The sequence below is a fragment of the Hypomesus nipponensis genome, chromosome 17, assembly GCF_054491055.1.
Source record: "Hypomesus nipponensis isolate SF chromosome 17, ASM5449105v1, whole genome shotgun sequence".
Taxonomy (NCBI): domain Eukaryota; kingdom Metazoa; phylum Chordata; class Actinopteri; order Osmeriformes; family Osmeridae; genus Hypomesus; species Hypomesus nipponensis.
The window spans coordinates 17887983-17912955 of NC_140377.1; the positions used below are offsets into that span (position 1 = coordinate 17887983).

The window sequence follows — 24973 nt, forward strand, 5'->3', positions numbered from 1 at the left end:
CCTGTGGAAAAAAGCAAGCAGTCTTTACAGTCTTTACTCCTAGATGGTGTGGAACAGTAAAAGGATCTCAGCCACTGTATGAACAAAATCAGATGCACTGTGAATATATGTTTACTACGTGTTTTTACTTCTGTTGCTTTAACAATCTCTTGATTTCCACACTCTTAGTGTAATTGGATAGAGCTTCATAGAGCAAAACACAGGAAACACATTCAACCAAAGGCAGACATCCTAAATCTAAAATTGGGTTGGGCCCCTCACTCATGGAATATGCACAGTTGTTTAGCTGCTTTCCAATTGTTAGTAATCTAAGCTGACGGAAATAGTTTATGAAGCCTGTTTGCATAAAAATGCAGTGCATCCCTTTCAGTGTGTGTGAGTTTGTGTAGTTGCAACCATTACTCCATGGTTGCTTAATAGACACAAATAATTTCTCTTTCCCTGTTTCTCTCCGTTCTCATTCTCTCTCTCTCTCTCTCTCTCTCTCTCTCTCTCTCTCTTTGTGTGTGTATCTCTACTTGTCTTTCTCTCTGTCTCTTTACTTTCTCTTTTGTATGCCTCACTTGTCTCCTCTTTTCATAACCCTCTCCTCTCCCTCTTCTCCCTCAGGGGCATGGATCGTGACAGGGGGGCTGAGGGAGGGGGTGGGACGCTGTGTGGGGGAGGCGGTCAGGGATCACGGGGCGGCGGCCTCCTCTTTGTCTCAGAAAAAAGTAATTGCCCTTGGCGTGGCCCCCTGGGGTCTGGTGCACAACAGACAGCAACTTGTCAACCCTCAGGTACACACACCACACAAACAAACACACACACAATGTCGGTCAGCAGGTATGCTCTCTTTGATAGTTTGCAATTTGATATACAATATTTACTTACCAGTCCAAATCCGGTTCTCTCAATTCAAACTTCTCCTCCCCACTCTCACCATTCCCCTTCCCTAACCTGTTCATTCCACCTGCTTTCTCCTATTTCACATTTCACCTAATGTTCCTCACCATTCCCTTGTTCATTTGATCCTCCTTCCTTAATCTCTCTTCCCCTCTCACTATGTATCTCCCCCCCCCCCCCCTCTCTCTCTCTCTCTCTCTCTCCCTTTCCCAGGGTAGTTTTCCAGCACGTTACTATGTGCAGAACACATCTCGTGACTCCTGCTGCCTGGATAATAACTACCAGGCCTTCCTCCTGGTGGATGATGGGAGTGTCGGTCGTCCAGGTGGAGAGACAGCTTTCAGGGCCAATATGGAAGACTACATCTCTCATCAGCGTACTGGCATCTGGGGTGAGACGCAATGTTCATCCTATTCATGATTGGCAAATCTTGCGTCACAGTCATAATCAGAATTGAATTCTACACCCTGTCAAGTACTCTTAGCTTTTACTACTTGTACAATGTTAAGATATGCATAACTAAACTGTTTTGATACATGATACAGTTTACAAATAGTGTTAACTACAAATGCAAAGCTTGATTTGTTTGACCTACTAGGCCAGACACATTGCAGTGCATTTCAAATACAATGTTTCAGATTTACTCTAAAGTGATATGTATGCTTGACCAGAGGTAATCCATAAACACACATACCTGACGACAGTCTTACCCACAGTACCCTCGGCAGGCAACATAGTTACTCAGGGTCCATTGACCTGATATGTGAGCATAGTCTGCCATCTAGTGGTCATATTCAACATTGCAGAGAGAAAAATAAAAAGGATTTCTGTCATATTTAGCATGAACTAATCAGGCAATAGCTAGTAACTATTTTGGATTCTTATATATTTGTTCCTGTAATTGTAATAAAATAAATTTAGCTAGATATCCCAATGAGTGTGCACCCTTTGCAGATGTTTGTTTGTGTGCCAAACGGACTGATACCAAGGATATGCTGCACTTCCCCAACAGCTTCCTCTTCAGACACAACAGGAGAAATGTGTCTGCATCCTCCTGTTGAAGCTTTAGATTTTCACGACATCCAAAATCAACAACTTCATCACATAGCAGAATTGACGCAGTCCCATTTACCTGGTGTGTTGGCAGGTAGTGGCAGTATTGAAATCCCTGTGCTGTGTATGCTCATCTCAGGGGAGGTTGCCATGTTGGAGGTAGGAAAACCGCAAGTTCACCGCAAACAGCTTTTGTCTGCCTTTCTCATTCTTTGTTCCTTCTTTTTGTCACACTCCCCTGTTTCTGTAGCACTAGATTTGCCTCCATACTATAATGACCTTCCTCTCTTCCTCCCTCCCATTCCCTGCATCGCTGCTATCATCTCCTCTTCCACACGGCCGCTGCACTTTCACACCCCCCCCCCCCCTCTCATCCCGCCACCCCTCATCCCCGCTCTCTCACCCGCCTCCCTCCCTCTCTCTCTCCCACCCTCCCTCCGTCATCGTCTCTCTCAGAGAGTTGACCTCTCTCTGAGGAAGACCACCCCGTGGCTAGTCCTGGCTGGTTCCGGCCCAGCAGCCGACCTGATCTGCGAGGTCCTGGACGACCTCTCGGCCGTGCTCCTCAGCCCCCCCATCTCCCCATCCGAGAGTGAGGGTGGGGAGGGGCCCTGCACAGAGCTGAGGGACAGGGTGCGTGACAAGGTCAGGAGACACTTCCCTGCTGAGGTGGACCTAGAGAAGCTGGTGGATAGGGTGGGTATGGTGTTGGGTGTGCCTTGGAAATTGAATCGTGGCAAGCATGATTTGCAAATGTAGAACAATACTATATCGTTCTACCTCTCTGTCCCGTTCTCCTTTAGGTTCTGAGTATTTATCAGAACAGAGATCTGATCACAGTGTTTGATGGCGAACAGGAAGGTCCTGACGACTTTGACACAGTGCTCCTCAAGGCTCTGGTTAGAGGTAACGTCTTGGTGTGTGTGCCTAGGTGTATGTGTGCAAGTTTGTGAAAGGAAAGTCGACATATAAGGATTTGTGTTGTGTGTGTGTGTGTGCGTGTGTGTCAGCAAGTAAACGCATATCCAGCGATGCCAGTGAGTACATAGAGGAGTTGAAGCTTGCTGTAGCGTGGAACAGAGTGGACATCGCAAAAAGTGAACTCTTCAATGGAGACATCCTGTGGAGGGTGAGCTCTCTCTAGTCGAAACGCCACTGCAACCCTCCATTGACATCACACGGTGAACAATGTGTGCTCTGCTGTGCTTGTTAGAGCTAGGCATTGTGAGGACAGGTCAGCCAGGCAACAATCAAAAAGTTTGAAATATATCTCAGTCACAGATGGTATGACATTGTTTTCTTAACTTTCCCTTCTTTCCCCCTCTTCTCCCACCCCCAACTCCCAAACAGTATGAGGACCTGGAGGACTCCATGACGGACGCGCTCGTCAACGACAAGCCCCAGTTTGTGCGCCTCTTCACCGAGAACGGCCTCAACATCCTGGACTACCTAACCTACCGGCGACTGGAGACCCTCTATCGGTCGCTCTCTGACAGCTCTCTGGCGTACACGCTGCTCCAGCGGCGCCTCACCGAGCGTCAAGGCTTGGCAGGCTCGCTCCCTGACTCCCTTGATGGAGGCTCACCCCTCAAGGTGCCGCATAGCCCGCTAACAGGACCCGTCTCGGCCAAAGAGCTGAGCTTGTATGAGGTGAGGGGATCTGGGGAAGGAGGTGAGGGGTCTGGGGTAGGAGGTGAGGGGTCTGGGTTAGGAGGTGAGGGTTCTGGGGTAGGAGGTGAGGGGTCTGGGGTAGGAGGTGAGGGGTCTGGGGTAGGAGGTGAGGGTTCTGGGGTAGGAGGTGAGGGGTCTTGGTTAGGAGGTGAGGGGTCTGGGTTAGGAGGTGAGGGGTCTGGGGTAGGAGGTGAGGGGTCTGGGTTAGGAGGTGAGGGTCTGGGTTAGGAGGTGAGGGGTCTAGGGTAGGAGGATAGGGGGTCTGGGGTGGAGGTGAGGGGTCTGGGGTAGGAGGATAGGGGGTCTGGGGTGGAGGTGAGGGGTCTGGGGTAGGAGGATAGGGGGTCTGGGGTGGAGGTGAGGGGTCTGGGGTAGGAGGATAGGGGGTCTGGGGTGGAGGTGAGGGGTCTGGGGTAGGAGGATAGGGGGTCTGGGGTGGAGGTGAGGGGTCTGGGGTAGGAGGATAGGGGGTCTGGGGTGGAGGTGAGGGGTCTGGGGTAGGAGGATAGGGGTCTGGGGTGGAGGTGAGGGGTCTGGGGTGGAGGTAACGTTGGGTGGGGTTGGTGGAGTGTATGTAATGACGTTATCTGCTGGGTGACAACAAAGGGAGAAATTGAAACCTGTGTATGTAATGGGTTTGTAAAATAAATTCAAAGATGCATCACAATGTATTTTCTATGTAGTATGTACAGGGTGGTTAAGGATCAGGACAATTTGATATGGGTGTATAAAAAAGAGGGGAGGAAGACGACAATGTGTCAGTCAAAACAATCACACAGGGCGTCATGCTGAAGTCGGGTTTTTTGATCGAACTCAATCTTTGTCTCTCTTTGGTTGTGCCCTAGGTTTCTCGTTTATTATGGGGTATCCTGGGTGATGTGTGTGAGCCATTCTACTACAGCCCACTGGGCCTGGACCACAGCACCGGCACCAGGAGAGCCCTGAAGGTAGCTCAGACGCTGTCTACTACTAGTAGTTATGACACATGATTGCACGGTAATATAGGCTATGTCTTTGTTGTCAATCCTAACAGCCAATTGTTGCTCTTTCGAGGGGGCAAGTTATAAGCAAAGGAGAAACACAACTTAACTGTCTAGTTACTGTATTGAAAAGTTAACCCTAACCCTAACCCTTTAAAATAAATTTGCACAGGGCGTCTCTTGTTTTGGCAGACTCTCTCCCGTTGTTCCTCTCCTCTCTAACCCCACCTGCTCCTAACCCCCTTCTGTCTCTCTTTCTCCCCTCCCCTCTTCAGCATGTGAACAAGTTGCTGTTGGGGGACTGTCCGTACAGGGAACAACGATGTCTCTCTCCCTGGGCCTCCCTCTTCATCTGGGCCGTCCTGCAGAACCGTAGCGAGATGGCCGTCTACTTCTGGGAGATGGTAATACCCATGTTCAACCATAGCTTACAATAAACAGTGCCATTCTATTCAATATACTCCATCTCAAGACAATGAGCTGTAACTATAGATAGTGCAGCATTTTTGGGGTAAGGCTTTACTTGAAGAGATTTTTAAAAATCATCTTCATGAAAACACTTGTGAGTGATGATGTAACGATGTATCAATGCAATGGGGGGGGGGGGTCCTCACCAATTTAAGTGCTAATATTATGTTTTTTGGGGGGGTTAGGGTTAAAATGACATTACGGTTTGGGTTATGAATTAGGGATCGTTTTAGGGTTAGGAGCTAGGGCTAAGTTCAGGGTTCAGTATAGGTTTTTGAGTTAAGGTTGAGTCGAGGGAAAGCTGTATTTACAAAGGGACTTAATTTTGGGACCCACACGAGTACCAACCATTCTCTTTGAGGGCACAGGGGCATTTCTGTGTAAAATGGGTAAATTTATTCTGAAAATTATTTTCAATAAGGCTGGTTTAATGTGCCATGAATGTAGGTGATGTTAGCTATGCTTATGAAGTCTTATGGTGCAAGCAAAATTTTTGTTATGTCTCAAAGCTTCCAGAAGAGCCTTGCCAAACACATGGGTCTGGGCTGCAAACCTTTCTCAAACAACTAACATAAGCTAGAAGGTTCTGTATATTCAAAAATATCTGTCAAGCTCACTCTTTGAACTTTAGGCAAGTCAAAGCGGCGTTATTGTGGCAGAGCTATGAATACATACTTCAGGACCAGGACAATCATGCTGGTTAGGTCTATCTCAGTCAGTGTGTGTTAACAGGAGGAGCAAAAGCACCGTGTGCTAGGGCAATGGCAAACTGTGGCTCTCTGTTTCAGGCGGGTGAGTCTGTGCTCAGTGCGCTGAGCGGTTGCAAGATGCTGAGAGAGCTGTCGAAGCTGGAGAGTGAGACGGAGACCAAGCTCTCCATGAAGGAGCTGGCACAGAAGTTTGAGAATCTAGCTCATGGTAGGTTCATCTCCCTCACCTATTCCGAACAGGAAATCTTTGGTTTGGTGATTAGCAGAGCACTATAACTTAGCACTATAACTTACTTGCCAAATAACAATATATGTACCATATATAGGCTATATGCCGAAATCAACCCAAATTCTTATTATAATGAGGACATACACAAGATGTTACGGAAAGAGGGCGATTGCACTGTCGAAACAGGCAACATTTCCTCAACGATATATGCTCCTACAAGCTTGTTTAACTCTGATTTGGTAACCTGCTGTTGGAAGTCCAGTCGTGGCTGCTTGGCTGGTATCGGCAACGGCAAACTTTAATCGGCATCAGTGTCTTTACCATCTTTAGCTACTAATCTGGAGTTGGCATGTTGCCGTTGAAAATGTTTTTAAAATATTAGAAGTTGCGTTCGCGGCGGTGAAGAGGTGTTTTTGGCCTGGGCACAATGTACATTGTACAGTTGTTGCCGTCTTGCGCAACTAAAACGTAAAAGTAATGAGCATACTTCCATCCCTCAAACGATGTCCTAAGCGGCTCTGCCATTATGTTTTTGCCTCTTGAAGTTTGAAGCTAAGGTCAAAGTGACGAGTGTTACGCAAACACACGTACTGTAAAAGGGAGTTGATTGATTTATTTTTCCTCACGATATGTAGATTGCATTGATGCAAGTAATGCAAGTAACGCAATTTTTTTAACTGTAATGCGATTACTGAAGTTATCAACAGTAACGCGTTACATTACTGTGTTACAGACAAATGTAATATTATTACAGTAACACTGGTGATGAGTAAGTTCTCAGTGATTGGTGAGTTTTAATGATCTTAAAGTGACATTCTTGCTAAGATGAAAATTATTGTAATTGGGTCTCTTACAATGAGCTATTTAGCCTCTTTGTAAAGGTTTCCTAAATAAAGCATTTACATGTCAAAAATGTCATGTCATCATGTCATCATGTCATCATGTCATCATCTGCCGCTTGTCCTGGGGTCGGGTTGCGGGGGCAGCAACCTAAGCAGGGAGGTCCAAACTTCCCTCTCCCCGGCCGGAAATTCCCATTATTTCCCCAAAACTCCCACGGCAAGTTGGCAAAGTTCTCGGAACTTACTAGTCCAGGATGTTGAGGCCGTTCTCGGTGAAGAGGCTTGTCATGGACGAGCACGTCCGTCATGGAGTCCTCCCCGTTTCTGAAGGCTACTGTTAACTCTGGTCTCTGTCACCAGATGTCTTCAGCGAGTGCTACCAGAGCAGTGAAAGCCGCTCCTTCACTCTCCTCATCAGGAAGTCACCGGTGTGGAGTGGAGCCACCTGCCTGCAGATGGCCACCGCAGCCGACGCCCGCCTCTTCTTCAGCCACGACGGTGTGCAGGTGAGTCTCCAGACAGAACGTCAGGACAAAACCTAAAGGTCAGGGTCTGTCCCAAGAGAGAAGGTCAGGATGAGGTCTGTGCTATGCCCAGGTTTCAGCCAATGATGTCTCTTCTTTGAGTCGGAGAGTCGGAAAATGAAATCATTGTAGGCTACCAATCCAAGCTGTGTAGACGTTGGAACCGTTGCATCTTCGTAGCACACTGATCTGTATGGATTATATATATTTTTCTCTTCATTTTATGTTTTGTCTTGTATCATAACTGGACCCTGAGTCTGTAAAAAAGTTGTATATTTGATGGATGAATATTCAATACAGTTTCAATACATATCAAAACAAACAGTAAATGTTAGTTTCATTAAGTATTTTATGTCTTTGAACTTGTTTTAATGTTGCCAGTGTATGTATACTCTATCAAACGACAGTGATTAACCTTAAACACCTCAAACGTGAAAAATGCATGTGTTCGGAGCAGCAAACAAGTATGTGTGTTCTTACCCTGCATTATCCCCTACTAGTCTTTGCTGTCTCAGATCTGGTGGGGGGACATGGAGAGGAGCACGGAGGTGTGGAAACTGGTCATCACCTTCTTCCTGCCCCCTCTCATCTACACCAACCTTATCAGCTTCAGGTCAGCAGCAAACCTTGGTCCATGTCTGTACATCTATTTTAGTCTGATTATCTCATTCTATACTGTACTTTCTGTACTGGCTCTATGCCTGACTATAAATGTGCTTACTTTAGTGTTCTAATAAAATGAATTGCACCAAGTCGACTAACAAACACAGAATGATCTGGCTGATGAACAGAAGACAAGTGAGGTTTAAATGGGGAAAGGGTGAAAAGCTGATTGATTGGGAGCTGTTGAGCCGGTGACGAGGAATGGAGTTCGTAGCCAATCACAGTTGGAAACCTGAATGTAGCAATGAGAGTGAGGGGAGAAACTGAAGGGACAACACATTGCATACAACTGGATAGAAATATTTCGGTCCAATATGGACAGAAATATGAATATACAAACATGTGGCCATAGTACCCCACCCATAAGAAACAAGCCCAACACAGGCTTATGACAAAAACGAAGACAGAAAGAAACAGAAAAATGTTAACTTTGACAACGGCCACCTAACCGTACTGTAGCAACCCAGGAGACTTGAAGGCCCGATACAACATAAAATAGGACTCAGACACGGGGTTTAAAATAAATGGGTTTTTACTAAAGGGTTTCAGGGTAAGGGTAGTGGGACAAACTTTAAATTAGGGGTCTTCCCATCCGGGGTTTGTGGTCCTTCATGGAGTGCGGTTCTGGGGGGTCAAAGCAGAGGGAAAGGTTAATAGCAACGTTCCTCCAGGGTTGTCTCCCTGGTTCTCTCTCCCCCTGCGGCCTTGGGCTGGCTGCCCTTTAAGCCCTCGCCTGATTGCCTGATGGGCTCCAGGTGTGACCAGTGCCATGTGCCCAGTGGCTGCAGCACCTCAACAGGCAGGTAGACTCCCTCTATCACCTCCCCCAATTGAAGTTGACGGACCCGCCTTTGGGGTCGGATTGGCTGGTCTGACTCCCCTGGTTTGCTACGGTACCCATACAAACCCAACAGAGGAAAAATTCCTTCAACACCCTCGGTAATACCCATCCCTATCGAGGAACCTTTTATGACTGAAGACAGGTAGCAGGAATGTAAAAGCAGACACTTTCACCTCCACCGGCGTAGGCCTAGCGGTTCACCAAGCATGGAGCCACTCAGACCAATCCCATTACTAGTGTCTTTTCTCGACCTAAGATGCGTTACAACAACAAGCAGGGACCATACCAGAACGTGATCAGCCGGTATATGAAATGAAATGACTATAATATTACTATGAAATGAAGCTTTTAGTTGGGGCTTTCTGTGTCCCTCATGTCTGTCTGTGTCATTCTCTCAGGGAGCAGGAGGAAGAAGGGAAGTCAGAGGAGTTACCGCACGGTCGGGAAACAGACAGTCTGGACGGGGGCGACGTCACTGTGTTCTCGCTCGCTGACATCATGAAAACGTAAACATGATGGCTTCTGCTTCATGGAATGGCATTTGTGTGCAAGCAGCGTGCACTCACACCTGAACCCCAATTCACCTCCACTCTCTCCCTGTCATTCTCTTAGTGAGGAGGATGCAGAGGAATATGCTGCACTAAGGGCCAGTCTTAAAGGTGTGTTTGCGAGGTTGTGTTGACTAAAAAGTCTTGCCTTCAGGGCATACTTCCTTCTTGTCGCCTTCTCAAAAATCTCATGTAGGGGGCCTTGTCCACCCAACACGTTTGAAGGAGAAGATAAGTATATAAGGAATCAAGGACATATGTCTGAAATGTATGAACAGGTGAAAGCTAGCTAATAAGTGACTTGAGCCAAGAGCTCTCTTTTACTCTAACTCAGGATACCTTCTTGCTTGGTTATCCTTCTGTCTCCAACTCTCTCCCCAGATTCTTCTCCATCCCCCAAGCTTCCATATGCTGTGCTACGATGGCGGCAGTTCTGGTTTGCACCTGTCACCTCATTCCTAGGCAACGTGTTGATGTACTTCCTCTTCCTCTGCCTGTTTGCTTACGTCCTATTGGTGGACTTCATGCCCCCACCCCCAGAAGGCCCGTCCACCTTAGAGTTTGTGCTGTACTTCTGGGTCTTCACGCTTGTGTGCGAGGAGATCCGACAGGTCAGTCAGAGTGCACCCCCCCCCCACCCACCCACACCCACCCACACACATGCCATTATCATTACAGTTCATTTCTCACTCCTTCTCAGACCTTCTTTGTGGGCAGCACCACTGTGTTTCTAAGAATGAAGATCTACATCCAAGATATGTGGAACAAGTGTGACCTCACAGCCATCATAATGTTTTCCCTCGGACTATGCTGCAGGTGTGTGTGTGTGTATGTGTGTGTGTTTATATGCATGCACTGTTTGATTCTGTCTACTCCAAGTGCGTGTGCTTGTAGCATCTAAATGACTTGATAAGCATGTATATGTATGCATTGTGTATTATGTGGCATGATGTGGATGCAAGTATTTGTTCCATATGCTCCAGGATGTTTCCGTGGTCGTATGAGTTTGGCCGGGCTGTGATGGCTCTGGACTTCATGGTGTTCACCCTCAGGCTTATCCACATTTTTGCCATTCACAAGCAACTGGGCCCCAAAATCATCATTTTGGGGAAAATGGTGAGCGCTGAAAAAGTGTGCAGGAGAGTATAGGGTCTTAAAGCAGTGCCTGTCAGTGGGTTATCTCCTGGCCCTTTCTGGGTGGAGTTTGTATGTTCTCCCCATGTTCCCATGGGGTTCCTCTGCACTAAAAGCCAATCTAAAAACATGCAGAGCAGAATGTTCATGAGAGCAATTTGTTCTGCGAGACGGATCAGTGACCCAAGCGGGAATAGAACCCAGGACCATCAGTGCAACAGTGCAAGGCATTGCGATGACGCAATTGAATGGTTTGCTGCCTTACTTTAGTGTCAATTAGGTACAATTTATATTTTGTTATTGCGAAGTGTTATTCTGACTGACTTACATTCCATACGCCTCACAACCAATGGCATGCTTTTTTCCCCTTTTATATTACAACACGAATGTCTGCTAATGTTAGGAAAGTTTAAAATGGGATTAAATAGATTATTGTCTGAAATCACCTTCTGGAGTTGAAAGCATGTTTTATTGTATAGTTAACAAGTAACTTCGTACCAATTATTCCTGATACAGTACGCTTAGTTGTGTACTCTAGACTCATTCACCTAAATTCAGGCGTGCCTCGACTTCTCAATGATTAGTATTTCAGTGATATCCTTTGTGTAGTTCAAACTAGGGTGGACTGGCAGGCTTTTGATGATTTTCAGTAACTCATTCAAAACCTTTCTATTTAAATTCCCCATGTCAATTAGTAATTTGTTAAATGTACACAGATTCAGTGCTTTTCTTTAGATTCAATTTGAGAATAGTACATTTAAAAAGGGTGATATTGGTGTCATTTCTGCATAATTGTGACAGGGACAGGGTAGAGGGACAGGAAAAGTTGGGGAGAGAGGGGAGGATGTCTGTAAATGGTCTGGGCCAGAATATAACCTGGCCCCTGCAGTAAGGCCTTAGTCTACGTAGTAAGAGATCTACCCCCTGAGTCACCGGAGTACTGTGAAGATGGTACGTTTAACTGCAGAATATAATGGAAAGATTTAGGCCACAGCACAGTGCAGTTTAAATGGATATGTCTGGATTTAGGGATCCCTTCTTTTCCACCCAGTACAATCCAGAATCAAGTAAATGGGTACCTTTTTTATGGTTCTGTGTGCAGTTTGAAGGATGTTGACAATAGCATGTTGTTATCATGGCACAAAGGTTGAGATATCATACAATATCATAATCTGTACAAATTACTCTCATAACTGAAGTCATTGTATTTCCTCTTCTCTTGATTTGCAGATGAAGGATGTATTCTTCTTCCTCTTCTTCTTGGCTGTGTGGCTTACGGCTTACGGCGTAGCCAATCAGGCTCTTCTCTACTCCTATGATCCCCGTCCGGATTGGATTTTCCGACGAGTGTTCTATAGGCCTTATCTCCACATATTTGGACAAATTCCCATACATGAAATGGATGGTCTGTGTCTGTTCATACATACGTATTTGATTTGAGTGTCATCTTGAAAGTATTTTTAAAAATATATTTTTCTCTGTCACTCTTACTAAGCTCCCTTTGAACCCCCCTTCAGAAGAACTCCAGTGCTCCTCAGGGAGTTTCTTTTTCTTCATTGTGTCTAAGGCTGCAACTAACTATTATTTTAATGATCAATTAATCTGTCGATTCTTTTTTCGATTAATCGATGAATCGGATAAAAAACTTAACAAAAAAGCATTAATTTCCAACCCTTTATTCAAAAACAGAACTGACAGTGCAAATTCACAGTGCAAAAAATCTTTTGAATGTGCACAATTTTGAAAAGGTTATACATGCTTTTTTTCCAAGATGAGCAATTTATTTGAGTTTGGTTTGTTAACTTTATTGAAAATTGAAAGGTAGTGGAAGTAGGCCAGACTTTATTAGAATAATCTGGTGTATATTTAAGATTTTTTGACACGGTATCGATTTTTTTTTAGATTTGCGAGGATCAAGCTATTTTCAAAGATTAGTGATTTACTATCATTTTATTTGAAACTTAATTGAAAAAGTCTGTGGAAGCATACCAGACATTGTTAAGATACTCATGTGTCTGTTTGAGGTTTTAGCGTCTTCCGAATGTGAGAGGAATGTCAAATATGAAACTAACTCCACCTCGGTCAATTAACACACTATTTTGATGTATTTAGTGTGAAATGCTCCCACACGATGGATAACTTGGGTCGTACTGATTTCTCTGCCTCCGCCATGTGTTAGGGTTAGGGCATGTGTCAGAACAACGTTACTCAACAACGTCTCTCCGATTGCATTTCCTCTACATCCGCTCCGCTCCGTGCTCAACTAAACATCTCCGCGACATATTGAGTGGCGAAATAATTGCGCGACACAACAAATCGATAATGACATTTGTTGCCAACGCTGTTAATAATCAATTTTAATTGATGTAATTGATTAGTTGTTGCAGCCCTAATTGTGTCTCATAATCTATCTATAGTATGTGTCCCTTTGCCTAAATACTTAACTCTCTTTTAGACTTTCTCTCCCCTACATTTTGTCAATGTATCAATTGCACACACACACACACACACACACAATCCCTCTCTCACAACGTACTCTCTCACACTCTCTGTCTGTCCATAGCTGACAAGTTACTGGAGGTAGAGTGCACAGACAATGCCACCTTGATTGAAGCCGGGGAGGAACCCTGCTTGAGCACTTACGCCAACTGGCTGGTGGTCCTCCTGTTGGTCATCTATCTGTTGGTCACTAACATTCTCCTGGTCAACCTGCTCATTGCCATGTTCAGGTATCAGCCCCGACCATCCACCTCAAATGGTTCCCTCATCAAAGCACATTCAGACACCAGAATGGTGATGTTTAGTTCAATAACTGTGTTCACGCCTTTGCTTGGACACTTTACTTGATATGGTTATCATCAAGTCACTGGTAACAAATAAGTGATCAACCTGGATGTGAATTGAACCATGAAGGTTAAAGGGAAGAAAACCATTTTTTTTAATGGTTATCAACAAGTCACTGGTAACAAATTGGTGATCTACCTGTATGTGAATTGAACCATGAAAGTTAAAGGGAAGAAAACCATTTAAAAAAATGGTTATCATCAAGTCACTGGTAACAAATTGGTGATCTACCTGGATGTGAATTGAACCATGAAAGTTAAAGGGAAACCATAAAAAATGATTTTAAGCGCGTTCTCCTTTGAACCCTCTACAGCTACACCTTCTCCAAAGTGCAGGAGCACAGCGACACCTACTGGAAATTCCAGCGCTATAACCTGATTGTGGAGTATCACTCTCGATCCTGCCTGGCTCCACCCTTCATCATCCTCTCCCACCTGAACCTTTTCATCAAAAGACACATCCGCCGCATTCCCTCCGTCAAGATAAAACACTTTGGTGAGAAAACCAGGAGGGGATCCATTTGAGAGAGTGCTTGTCACAGATGTGTAGTTGTCTCTGGACCAGTGAAGGGTTAAATACCTTCACCTCTTTCTGGCTTATCCTCCATGCCTCTCCCATAGTATTGGAACTGGAGAGTTGCTCGAGAGTTGCTCTCTCTGTCTTTCCTACTCTCTGCCCTCTTGTTTATCACTTTTTTTTTTTTTTTTTTTTTTTTTTATCCTTAATTCTTATTATTTTTTCTTTGTTTCCCTCAGTTCTGGAGTTGCGTGGTAGGAAGGCCAGCAGACTGAACACCTGGGAGGCTATCCAGAAGGAGAACATACTCTCCGCCCATAACAAACGACAGCGAGATAGTGACACTGAGCGACTTAAACGTACCTCTGTCAAGTAAGTGGGTGCTCATTGGCCATGTGTTGTTCCAGACTTGATCCTGATCTGACCTGACTGACAACAATTTTATGAACGTTTTCAAGAAATAAATCCTAGGCACTTCAGTCATGACTATAAAATGCACACCCTGTACAACTATGTACATAGTTATATCCTGTCTCAGTTCTGGACTTTGATAATGCCACAATTCAGAGAGCAAAGGACCTGCTTTCCAAAGCTGTTGATAGAACTGGCTTGACCAACTTGGTAAGTGACAGTAAAGCTAAGGGCCCTGGGTTGTTTTTCCCGCAGGGTGGACAGTGTCCTGAAGCAGATGGCTGAGATCCGTGATCACGACCGAAGGCTAAGAACACTGGAGTCAGAGGTCAGTGTGGGTCTCTACGCACCCCACTTTTCTTACCCACGTGGCATCAAGATACACATGTCTTGAGTTCAAGTGACCTTAACTGAGTGCTCAGAGTGGATGTGCACAAATGTATATGTGTGTTTGCGCGTGCATGTGCATAGGCCCTATTTTTCTCTTCATTTGGACTGCAGCTGTCGTGTCTGCCTGCTCAGCACTGTGTGGCTACCATCCGTCATAGTCTCGCATGTCTGCCCCCCCCCTCCACACACACACACACACATATAGCTCGAGTACTGCTCTAGCGCCCTCTCATGGATGGTGGAGGCACTCTCTCAAAGCCCTGTGATAAAGCCGACACGCCCGCCACCCACCCTCCGAGGTAAGGTCCTCTACCCCAGACACACATCTCAACAATCACATGGAAAAGTACTGTATTCATTTATCTGCGTCATATATATATATAGCAACACTATTTCTAATAATTATTTAATTCATACTTTTTGTCTGATTGGGACGATACAATGTTCAGAGCTAATTGTCAGATCACCAAGTGAAATAGTCACTTTAACTGACAAAGTTGAAGTTTGAGATGTTTTTTTTTTGTCAACTTTGAAATGAACAACAACTAGCACTCTTATACCGGATTTTCATTTTAAAATGTGTGAGTAATAGATAAGCCCATTGTACCTTATTGCTACATATGATATATTATCCAGTTAAACATATTTTGCACTTGGATTTTGCAGGCATGATGAATTCAAATATTCAGGATATGTGCTAATTCCAATAAATTTGTTTCCAGTTGCAGATTTGACTCCCCTTTCTCCGACTTGTTGACTCGATTACCTCGGTGCATTCACTTTTTATATACACAGACACACACACCTACACACACAGACACACTCAGATTGTAATTGTCACTCAGGGCCAAAATGTGTTAAAGAAAACCAAAGAGGGACCCTACAATCCATGATCCTCCTTGAATTCATTATTTTAATGTTTTGTTTTAAAACCTTGACCATGTTAACTTGTATTTGTCAAATGTAATTGTAACCACAGTATGTATTATTCTATTTTCACAATTACTGAACTTGTTCCCTTATTTGCTTCTGAAAATGTAGTCAATGTTGGTATGGCACAATGTCAATATAATAGTAAAATGCATGTTGTTTGCCCACAACACATAAATATAGTCAAATGTAGCCAGACAAGTAACATGCTCTTGTCTTTTCTCTTTCAAGGTGCAGACCCTCTTTGCTTTAGACATGTTTATTTTCTGTAAAATCATACAGAGGGTTACTCTTTCAGCAATAAATATTTTAGTATGTTGTGTGGCGTTTCAAAACCATTTTTATTTTTTATTTTTTTTAATGAACTTTATATTGAATCTTGTCTTGATTTACAACTGTATTCTCACCTACTGTCTGATGATTTTCACTTAGAGATATTTGAAGCACCATCACACGTTTCAATGTAGGTGTTTTTTTTTACATATAAATAAAATAAATCACTACTTCTCCATACAGGTTGCAATAAAAACTATTCTGGTCTGTGTACTGGCTTCAGACTGTTAAAGCCGAGCCATTATTTAGTTCATTAGAATCAAGGCTGTGCAGCACTACCGCTGTAATCGTCCCTCCCCTCTAACTTGATCTATCACGGAAAACGATTTCCCACCTCTGCCAATCCTTACATGGGAAGAGCGGGGCTTGGATTGAGATCTGGATCAGATTGACGGAGGTGAATGGATCGGGTTCTGGAACATCGGATCTGACAGACAGACAGACCAAGGGAAGGGTGGCTGAAGATCTCTACAAGCCTATAAGGACAGGGCTTTAAAATGACTCCTTTTTCACCTTACAACACCTCATGCTTACACTATAAATAATTTCCAATTTTAGCATAAACCAGATAAGCTGTTTTGTTGGACTCCTTAAATGAGACCAGTGTGGTGGGCTGCGGTGGGGCAGTGTCAGTACTGCCATTTGCCTTTAGCCTTTGCAAAAGTCCAAGGAGAGCCTGTAATTGAAACAGGTAAATGTATGAGTATTTAAACTTTTATATAAGCAGCTCATTTTCAGGAACTTTATGGACTGGAGTGGTACTAAAGACGGTGGTAGTTAAATATATGGGTCAAATGTTCTAACCCAGCTTGAGCCAGGTCATCCAAACGGAGTGATAAATATTTCTTTGGCATGTCGGCACACATCTCCACTTTCAGCGACATTGCAGTCTTTGCCTCTATCATGTCTCTCATATCTCTTTCTTTCACTCCTTTGCTCTTTCCAACTCAGCTGTTTCTCACAGTCAGTTACACTGTAAGGAGTTGCGCGCTCATGAACTTCAACTGTGTGAAACTAAAACATTGTGTAGAGACCATCGTAGGACCAGACTCACAAAGTTTTCTTGGAAACATTTTGAAAAGTTCACATTACATGAAAATATAACAAAACAATATCAAACAAGTTGTAACAATCGTGAATGTGGAATATCATCCACGAGAACAACAGGTGTCAAATGAAAATGTTTGTTAGTGAATACTAGACATAGATTTTGTTGTGTGTGATTATATTGCAGTGTTTGGGGCTTTCATACATTATAGACAAATTTATTGATAAAGCATGTGAGATAACCAAGCGGATGAGAGACGAGGTTATGAAGGGAGGGAAAAAGAGAAGGAGTGGTACAGTGTCAGTCCCACACAGAGCCAGGGAAGGTCACATTACACTGACTCTGAGAGAGCAGGGTTTTAAATAGAGTGACGGTTAACCCCGCCCTACACAAAATGAGCTATTTTGAGGAGACAAGTTTGGTGGGGCGAAGGGCTATGGGGTGGGAGGTGGGTGTGAGGTGCAAGGGACAGTCGTGAAAGGTTTCAGTAGCAAGACTTTTGTTGTTGATCATTTTTTGGACTGCTTGGAAGATGCATTTTGGAGAGTGGGCAGTAGGCAATGCAGTCAATCCAACATCAATACTCAAATTGTGAGCGCAGTGGGTGCTTTGGCCCTTAAATAATGAATGCGTAGCTAAAAAGTGAATGGAAGTGAAAATGTAGGGGAAAAGGTTTACACAACTCGTAGACGGGTGTTTTGCATGTCTCAACACTTACATTTTTCTGGCTTTAAGACATTCTCTAATCTAATATAGGGGGTCAGATGGCTTAGAGGTTAAGGAATTGGGCTTTTAATCGGAAGGAGCTGGTTCGATTCCCGGCCGTGTCAAATTACGTTGTGCAAGGCACTTCACCCTACTTGCCTTGGGGGAATGTACCTGTATTTACTGTATGTCGCTTTGGATAAGAGCGTCTTGTAAATGTAATCTCTCAAATTTTCGTTCCCAGTGATTTGGCCTTGTAACCATCCATCCTGCTGTCTCCTTTGCTTTTCCAACTCTTCCTCCTCCCTTCTTTCACAATATATGGTCATCCTTGCTTGGCCTTCTTCTGCCACCCAGCTCTCTAAAGTTAAACCTGAACATTTGATGACGGCAGAAAAGCAATATGTTCCTCCTTTTCCCTCCCTCCCTCTATCCCCTCTCTCCAGCATTCACTATCTTATGGACAGTGCAAGCATGGTCACTAACATTTGGCCCTGTCACTCAGCCCAACTGCCCCCCCCCCTTCTCATCTTACCCCCCGGGTTGGTCTCTCTCTTTTTCTGCGCTTCTCACATTAGTGTCGTCTGTGTCTTTGACACTGCCCAGTTACTAACGGGTCTCTTCAAACTGAGAATTTTACTGCAGTCCTTAACTAGAAATCATTTGTAAACAAACACAGTTAACAGGGTCAAGAAGGAGTACCGTTCCCTGTTTTGAGCACGCCAAAGGAGGACACCTGCTTTTCCTGGGATTTTGTCTATAATTTTTTTGTCAAGAGTTGGGAACAAGTGTCTGGATTTCTACTTGGAATACCCCTGTTAACTGGGCATTGCATATTGTGTGTGCTTATTAATAACTGGTGTACATTCCCTGAAAGTCTTCCCCAGGGGTGTTTGTATTTGTGTGTGTGTGCGTGGGACAGATTCATCAAGAGCTCCAGGGGCACTTTCTTTGAACTGAGGAGTGACCCTTCATAATTTGGTAGCATCAGCCCATCTCTGGTCCACTTCTTCTTTCCGTGATTAAACATGGCTTCCTTTAAGACCTGGCTGTTGGGGCTCTTCTTGGCTCTGCTCTGCACCTTCCAGACCCCGCTGGCTCCTGGCGTGAAGGCACAAGACCTGCCGCTCTCTTCAGAGCAGGGTGTGGTTGCTGATGATGATGATGATGATGATGATGATGATGATGATGCAGGAGATGATGATAGTGAAGAGGATGACGACGAAGACGACGACGATGACGACGACGATGATGATGATGATGATGACGACGACGATGATGACGACGACGACGATGATGATGACGATGACGATGATGATGATGATGACGACGACGACGATGATGATGACGATGATGACGATGACGATGATGACGACGACGACGATGATGACGATGATGATGATGACGACGACGATGACGACGATGATGACGATGATGACGACGATGATGATGACGACGATGACGATGACGACGATGACGACGATGACGATGATGACGACGACGATGATGACGATGATGACGATGATGACGATGATGACGACAGCCATGAAGGTAAGTTCAATTATTTCACTTGAATGTTTTGCATCAACCCCCTCCCCCCACCAACCCCTTCTATCGCCACTAAGATGAACGGGTGTCCTCAAACCCCCTCATCTCTCCCTGACTGAGCTATTTCAGAAGAGAGAGGGGCGGAGCTAAGCCACACTTTGATCACTCCCCTCTTGATATTTCTTGCAGCCTTGCAGAAACGCCTTGTCAGTCCTTAGCTCTGTCAGTCGTTTGCCTTAGTCTTCAATGAGAGTGAAGTAGTATGTAGAAGTCCCTCCTCCACCCCATTCCAGCTTTTCGTCATCTTTGCTGTCTCTGACTCTCTCTGTGTTCTCTTCCCTGCTTAAATAGAGTTATGAGCACTCTGGGAAAATTGAACTGGCCCGTCTGAAGTCCAGCTGTCTGAAGTCCTTCGTACAGTACACTAGATATGAACTTGGGGACTGCAGCAGCATTGTAATGAGAGAAAGAACAAAATGTCAATTTCATGCAAAGAGCCTGACTTGGAATCAGTCATCGGGTCAATAGCTAAGATCTTTTGATTTGTGTCTTGTTTGAAAGAATGGTTCCTTCACTCCGTCTTTCCTTTCTCATTTGTTTTGGATCGGATTGACCTGCATTTGTGTCTCCATGTGAAACTACAGAGAAAGAAAGAGAGACAGTGATGTAGAGAGTGGAACTTGATAGAGACAGACAGACAGAACGAGACAAAAGCTTTGAGGGGAGGCAAGGAGGGCCAAATAATACAATGACTTGGGAATCTAGAGTACCAATAGAGAGTTTCTCTCTTTCTCCACATCTCCTAATCTCTCTCTTTCTCTGTAGATTGTTTATGTCAGTTTGTTGAAAACTTCCAATGAACAGAATGTATTTGCAAGCCTGGTTTGTGTATTTATCAAAGCTTTGAATGAATATTAATAATTTATCAATGTATCCTGTTTATTCTGTAACATTATTAATTTCCTATGAAATTATTTGGACTTTTTGACCCCCCAATCCTTTGCCCCAAACATCACCACCATGCAAAAAAATATATAGCATTACATTTATTACATTACATGTAAAATATGTTACAATTTATTACATATTTTCTTAAAATAGTCCAAAGAAATTGGGAAGTCATGATTTACTTTTCAGTCTTTCTTTTGACACAATCAATTTATACATTATCTGTAAACAAGACATTAAACATAGATTTAACTATATGCTCTACTTGGTGTTTTATATATGAATAATTAATTTGGGAGAAAAAGAGTATTTGGAAAAAGAGAGAAACATCTCTGTCCTAGTAGCGAAAGAAAGAGAGCAAAAGGGACCTTAAACATTAAACCAGCTCAAAGTTTGTCCAGACAATGCATGGAAAATTTGAAGGTTGTGGTCTGTTATTTTTACGTAGATTTATTTTCATTTTTTGTGTGAAAACTGTTAGAATCTCCTTTGATCATATCTCTTTAACCTTACTTTCAATCGTGGAATAAATCAATTGATCATGAGATGCATGGATGTACATATTTGGCCTGGAGTCAGAGGTTGGTGAATATTTGCATGGTGTAAATCAGGAGGTTGGTGACATGATATTGACAACCATATAGGGTCCTAACGCAAACTACAACAAAAGACAAAGAACAGTAACACAGTTCAAGTGAGAGAAGTGTGAATGTTTGACATTCTTGCTGTGAGTTACTATCACTTGTGTGGGGACGTGTATGTTGTGCGTCTGTGAATGTAAGTGTGTATTTTACAGTAGGCTCTATCCTTTTTCTGACCTTGTATACATTCTAGTATACAGTATGAGTGCATGCCAGCTGGGGTTTATTTATCTGTCTGTAATTTGACTATGTTTGTATGTCTGTATTAACATGTTTTGTATGCAAGACATAGTTTTTCTGAAAGTTTGTTTCAGATGTTATTATATTAGATGTTGCCATTCCCTCTAAGGCAAGCCCTTCTCACATCAATAATACATGACATACATGGACAATATACAGATACAAACAGAGGTGTTATGGCAGGTTTTGACGCTGTCTCTTACAGGCGCTGAAGATGGCGCTGAAGGAGATGATGACAACGATGACGACAATGATGATGATGCTGATGGAGATGATGACGATGATGCTGACGGAGATGATGACGATGATGATGATGATGATGATGACGATGATGATGATGATGAGGAAGTTGCTGATGATGCTGACGGAGATGATGATGACGACGATGATGATGACGACGATGATGATGACGACGATGATGATGACGACGATGAAGAAGAAGTTGCTGACGGAGATGATGATGATGATGATGATGATGATAAAGAAGATGCTGAGGCAGATGCTGATGATGATGCAGATGATGACGATGATGATGACGACGATGATGACGATGATGATGATGATGACGAAGATGATGATGATGAAGATCACCTTTATCAAAAAGGGTCATTGTGTTCATATTGTGAAGATTGTGAGGTAAGTCATGAAAAATAATTTCAAGTGGTATTTTTTACACTTTGGTGCTAAAGGAAGAAGTAAAACATGAATCAAACAAATCTGTGCTAGTAGTGAAACACTGTCGCATTGTAAAAAAAAGTAAGAAAATATGTTTTTGTATGAGAAAGCAGACATATGCTATTCTCAAATCCTTTACTACCACATTCATATTTAGTTGGTGCGGTCTGATTTTTCTACAAGGGAGTTTCCCTTTTTAAACACCTTTGTAGGTGTAGGAAAAAGAAACTAAATGTCTATGAAAAGTTTTCTTTATGTTTTATGAAATGTTATTTTGAATGTTTAAATTAATATAAAGTTGTAATACGATATATATATATACGACCTACATATTGATCAACCATTTCGTTGCGGCTTATACCGAGAACTCAATGGGATTGTTCATTTTTGACTGGGCCAATATATGTATTAGACACTGACCTGAAAAAGGGTCAAGGAAGTGTCATAAAAAAAAGAAAGTATTTCAAGTTATTTATTTATTGCCTCTCCCTCTCTATGCTTAAACTAGTTCCTTATTTCTACCCCATCTATTCCTTCTCTAGCCACTTTTGTTTGATAACCCTGATTCCAATCCTGTCCTTTCTCCTAGCACTGTGACAGCTGCGATAAGTGCCCTTGTGAAGAAGACGATGAGTCTGAGCACTGTGATCATTGCCAGGTGAGCTGTTTGTCATTCCAGTGTGCTATCATTTCAGGCCTCCCGGAAAACAAAGAAAAGGTTTGATTAAGGTATTTCTAAAACTTTTACCATCATTTTATGGTCAAGTCAACACATTGATTTGATTCATGGATAGCTAGTCAACCTTAAAAACATCATGGTAAGTAGATATGGAAAAATATGTTTTCCTTTACAAGTCATATATTGAACCAATTGTAATTGTATACAATTGTATTTAACCAGAAAGAGTATTGAAATTCCTGAATGTGGCTCATCACAATGTTCCTGCACTCGCCATCTTTAAGATGTTCTATTACTAAACCCTGATAGATAGTCAGAACAAAATCCCTCTCAAACCTTATAACAGCAACTTTGTAAAAAAATTATAATTCTGGTCTAGAAACAAAGGTATTAGCAGACCTGTCTATTAAAACAGGGAGAGAACAGATATGTTTATAATAGAAGACATTAGCATTTTAAGGATATTTACTATGATGGTTGTTACCTAACAATGTCTTCAAGGTAAGTGACCTGCAACTGTGGCACTGGAAATGATGTGTCCCTTGAGAGAGATATATTATTATTATTATTATTATATTTATAAACTAACATAAAGGGCAACCTCTCAAAATCTGAGAAATTACTGTACATAGTGCTCTATAGCATGACAAACTTGTCACTTTTGTGTCTTTTTCCTCAGATGTGCAATTTCTGCTACGTGTGTCCTGTTTGCGAGACCATTTGCCAGCCAGGTAAGCTCACTGCTGTTGGAGTCTAATGAATAGGTTGCTATCATGAGACGCATGTGTGGAAACAGCAAGTAAGCAGGGGACACATTTATAACATTATGTCTCTCCTAGGTGGGGTTCTTGATGCATTGACTGGATCAATCTACAAGTAAGGCACCATTTTATAGTATTATAGCAGTATAACATAGTACACTGTAGTCTAAAGTTTAGTAACCTTTTGAAGTCACATTTTGATCGTCTCTTTTCGATCCTTGTTTGTTGGTGGTGTTCTGACAAAAACATGTGAATGCTTCCTCTCACTTCTAGGACTATTGCTGATGTCTTTGATGCTGACAACTAATCCCTGTGTCGCCACCATGTGGCCACAAATATGTTGCAACCAGGGGACTGCAAGCTCTTAAAATATCTTTAATATTTTCACTATTTTAAGTAATTTTTCCTGTCTTTTTTGATCCGAGAAATTGTGCACACTCAATAATCATTGGATATAGACAATGCAATGAGAATAACTTTAATTGATCTGTTTATGTATTATTATTTTTAAATGACACGCTTGTTGTGATGTTCTTAAGGAAGTGAATTCATATTTAAAGTCACAATTGTGTAGATGGATAACAATGGAGTTGTATGTAATAAATGAGGGGGATATTTTATGTGTTGAGTGTTTTTTTATACATACTGTGTATTTTTTCTATACAAGAACTTCCTTCAGACCATTACCGGATTATCCTCATCCTTGTAAAGGACATCAGAATAAAATCAGAATCAAGTTTATAGCCAAGTACGTTTTCACATACAAGGAATTTGCTATGGTAGATTGGTGCCTAACAATAAGCATTGTAAGTAGAAAGATAAAGATAAAACAAGTAATGTAGTAAAATATATACATATAAAATAGAAACTACTATGAACAATTCTAGAACATTTGTACAATATGACTGTTACTTAAATCAAAAAGAGCTGTACGGTTTGTTCAGGGATGTGCAAAAATTCACAGTAGGAAGTTTAAGAAGAAAATGTACAAGACAATAATCTTAATGTAACACATTTGTTAGGAGTGTAGAATTCATGTTAATGTATCGTCAAAGTCATGTCAGTGGGTGACGCGGGCCTTGTTGATGATGCCAGCTGTGAATGGGAATGAGGTTTTGGTCCTGAAGAAACATTCCACCAGAGGGAAGTGGTTGAAGCAGTTTGTGACCAGGGTGGGGTCAGCCACAATCTTTCCTGCTCGCTTCAGGGCCCTGGAGGCATGCAGGTTCTCGAGGAATGGTAGGTTGAAGCCATTACCCTCTCTGCAGAGCAAATGATACGCCGCAGTCTGCCCTTGTCCTTGGCAGAGGCGGCAGCGTACCAGATGGTGATGGAAGAGGTGAGGATGGACTCAATGATGGCTGTGTAGAAGTGCACCATCATTGTCTTTGGCAGGTTGAACTTCTTCAGCTGCCGCAGGAAGTACATCCTCTGTTGTGCCTTCTTGGTGAGGGAGCTGATGTTCAGTTCCCACTTGAGGTCCTGGGAGAGGATAGTGCCCAGGAAGCAGAAGGACTCCACAGTGTTGACTGGGGAGTCACGCAGGGTGATGGGGCTAAGTGGGGCTCTTTCTGAAATTCACAACCATCTCCACTATCTTAAGAGTGTTTAGCTCCAAGTTGTTCTGGCTGCACCAGGTCACCAGATGGTCAACTTCCCAACCTCTAGGCAGACCCATCCCCACGTGAGCCCAATGAGAGTTCAACTTTAACACAATACGTGTGATGATGGGATCTTTCAGCGCTATACTGGAGCA

At 43.1% G+C, this 24973-nt stretch overlaps 2 protein-coding genes across 2 annotated transcripts in view; both read left to right on the forward strand.

Moving 5' to 3' along the window:
- trpm4a (transient receptor potential cation channel, subfamily M, member 4a) overlaps window positions 1-18769 on the forward strand; it is a 31336-nt gene extending 12567 nt beyond the window's left edge. Inside the window, exons 5-28 of the mRNA XM_084676782.1 lie at window positions 610-779; window positions 1099-1276; window positions 2033-2097; window positions 2395-2634; window positions 2742-2844; window positions 2949-3067; window positions 3289-3588; window positions 4455-4556; window positions 4865-4993; window positions 5846-5975; window positions 7199-7344; window positions 7863-7975; window positions 9265-9372; window positions 9479-9525; window positions 9796-10025; window positions 10115-10230; window positions 10398-10530; window positions 11779-11953; window positions 13112-13277; window positions 13706-13887; window positions 14148-14280; window positions 14575-14647; window positions 14915-15008; window positions 15432-18769. Of these exons, the coding sequence (XP_084532908.1) occupies window positions 610-779; window positions 1099-1276; window positions 2033-2097; window positions 2395-2634; window positions 2742-2844; window positions 2949-3067; window positions 3289-3588; window positions 4455-4556; window positions 4865-4993; window positions 5846-5975; window positions 7199-7344; window positions 7863-7975; window positions 9265-9372; window positions 9479-9525; window positions 9796-10025; window positions 10115-10230; window positions 10398-10530; window positions 11779-11953; window positions 13112-13277; window positions 13706-13887; window positions 14148-14280; window positions 14575-14647; window positions 14915-15008; window positions 15432-15466 (3287 nt within the window). The 3' untranslated portion in view covers window positions 15467-18769. The remainder of the gene's footprint in view (window positions 1-609; window positions 780-1098; window positions 1277-2032; window positions 2098-2394; window positions 2635-2741; window positions 2845-2948; window positions 3068-3288; window positions 3589-4454; window positions 4557-4864; window positions 4994-5845; window positions 5976-7198; window positions 7345-7862; window positions 7976-9264; window positions 9373-9478; window positions 9526-9795; window positions 10026-10114; window positions 10231-10397; window positions 10531-11778; window positions 11954-13111; window positions 13278-13705; window positions 13888-14147; window positions 14281-14574; window positions 14648-14914; window positions 15009-15431) is intronic.
- Window positions 18303-23837, forward strand: LOC146253787 (uncharacterized). The gene is made up of 6 exons (XM_084676783.1): window positions 18303-19276; window positions 21308-21738; window positions 22367-22435; window positions 23136-23187; window positions 23296-23332; window positions 23491-23837. The coding sequence occupies exons 1-6, from the start codon at window positions 18754-18756 to the stop codon at window positions 23522-23524; spliced, it is 1146 nt and encodes a 381-aa protein (XP_084532909.1). The 5' UTR covers window positions 18303-18753; the 3' UTR covers window positions 23525-23837.
- The last annotated feature ends 1136 nt before the right edge of the window (window positions 23838-24973 follow it).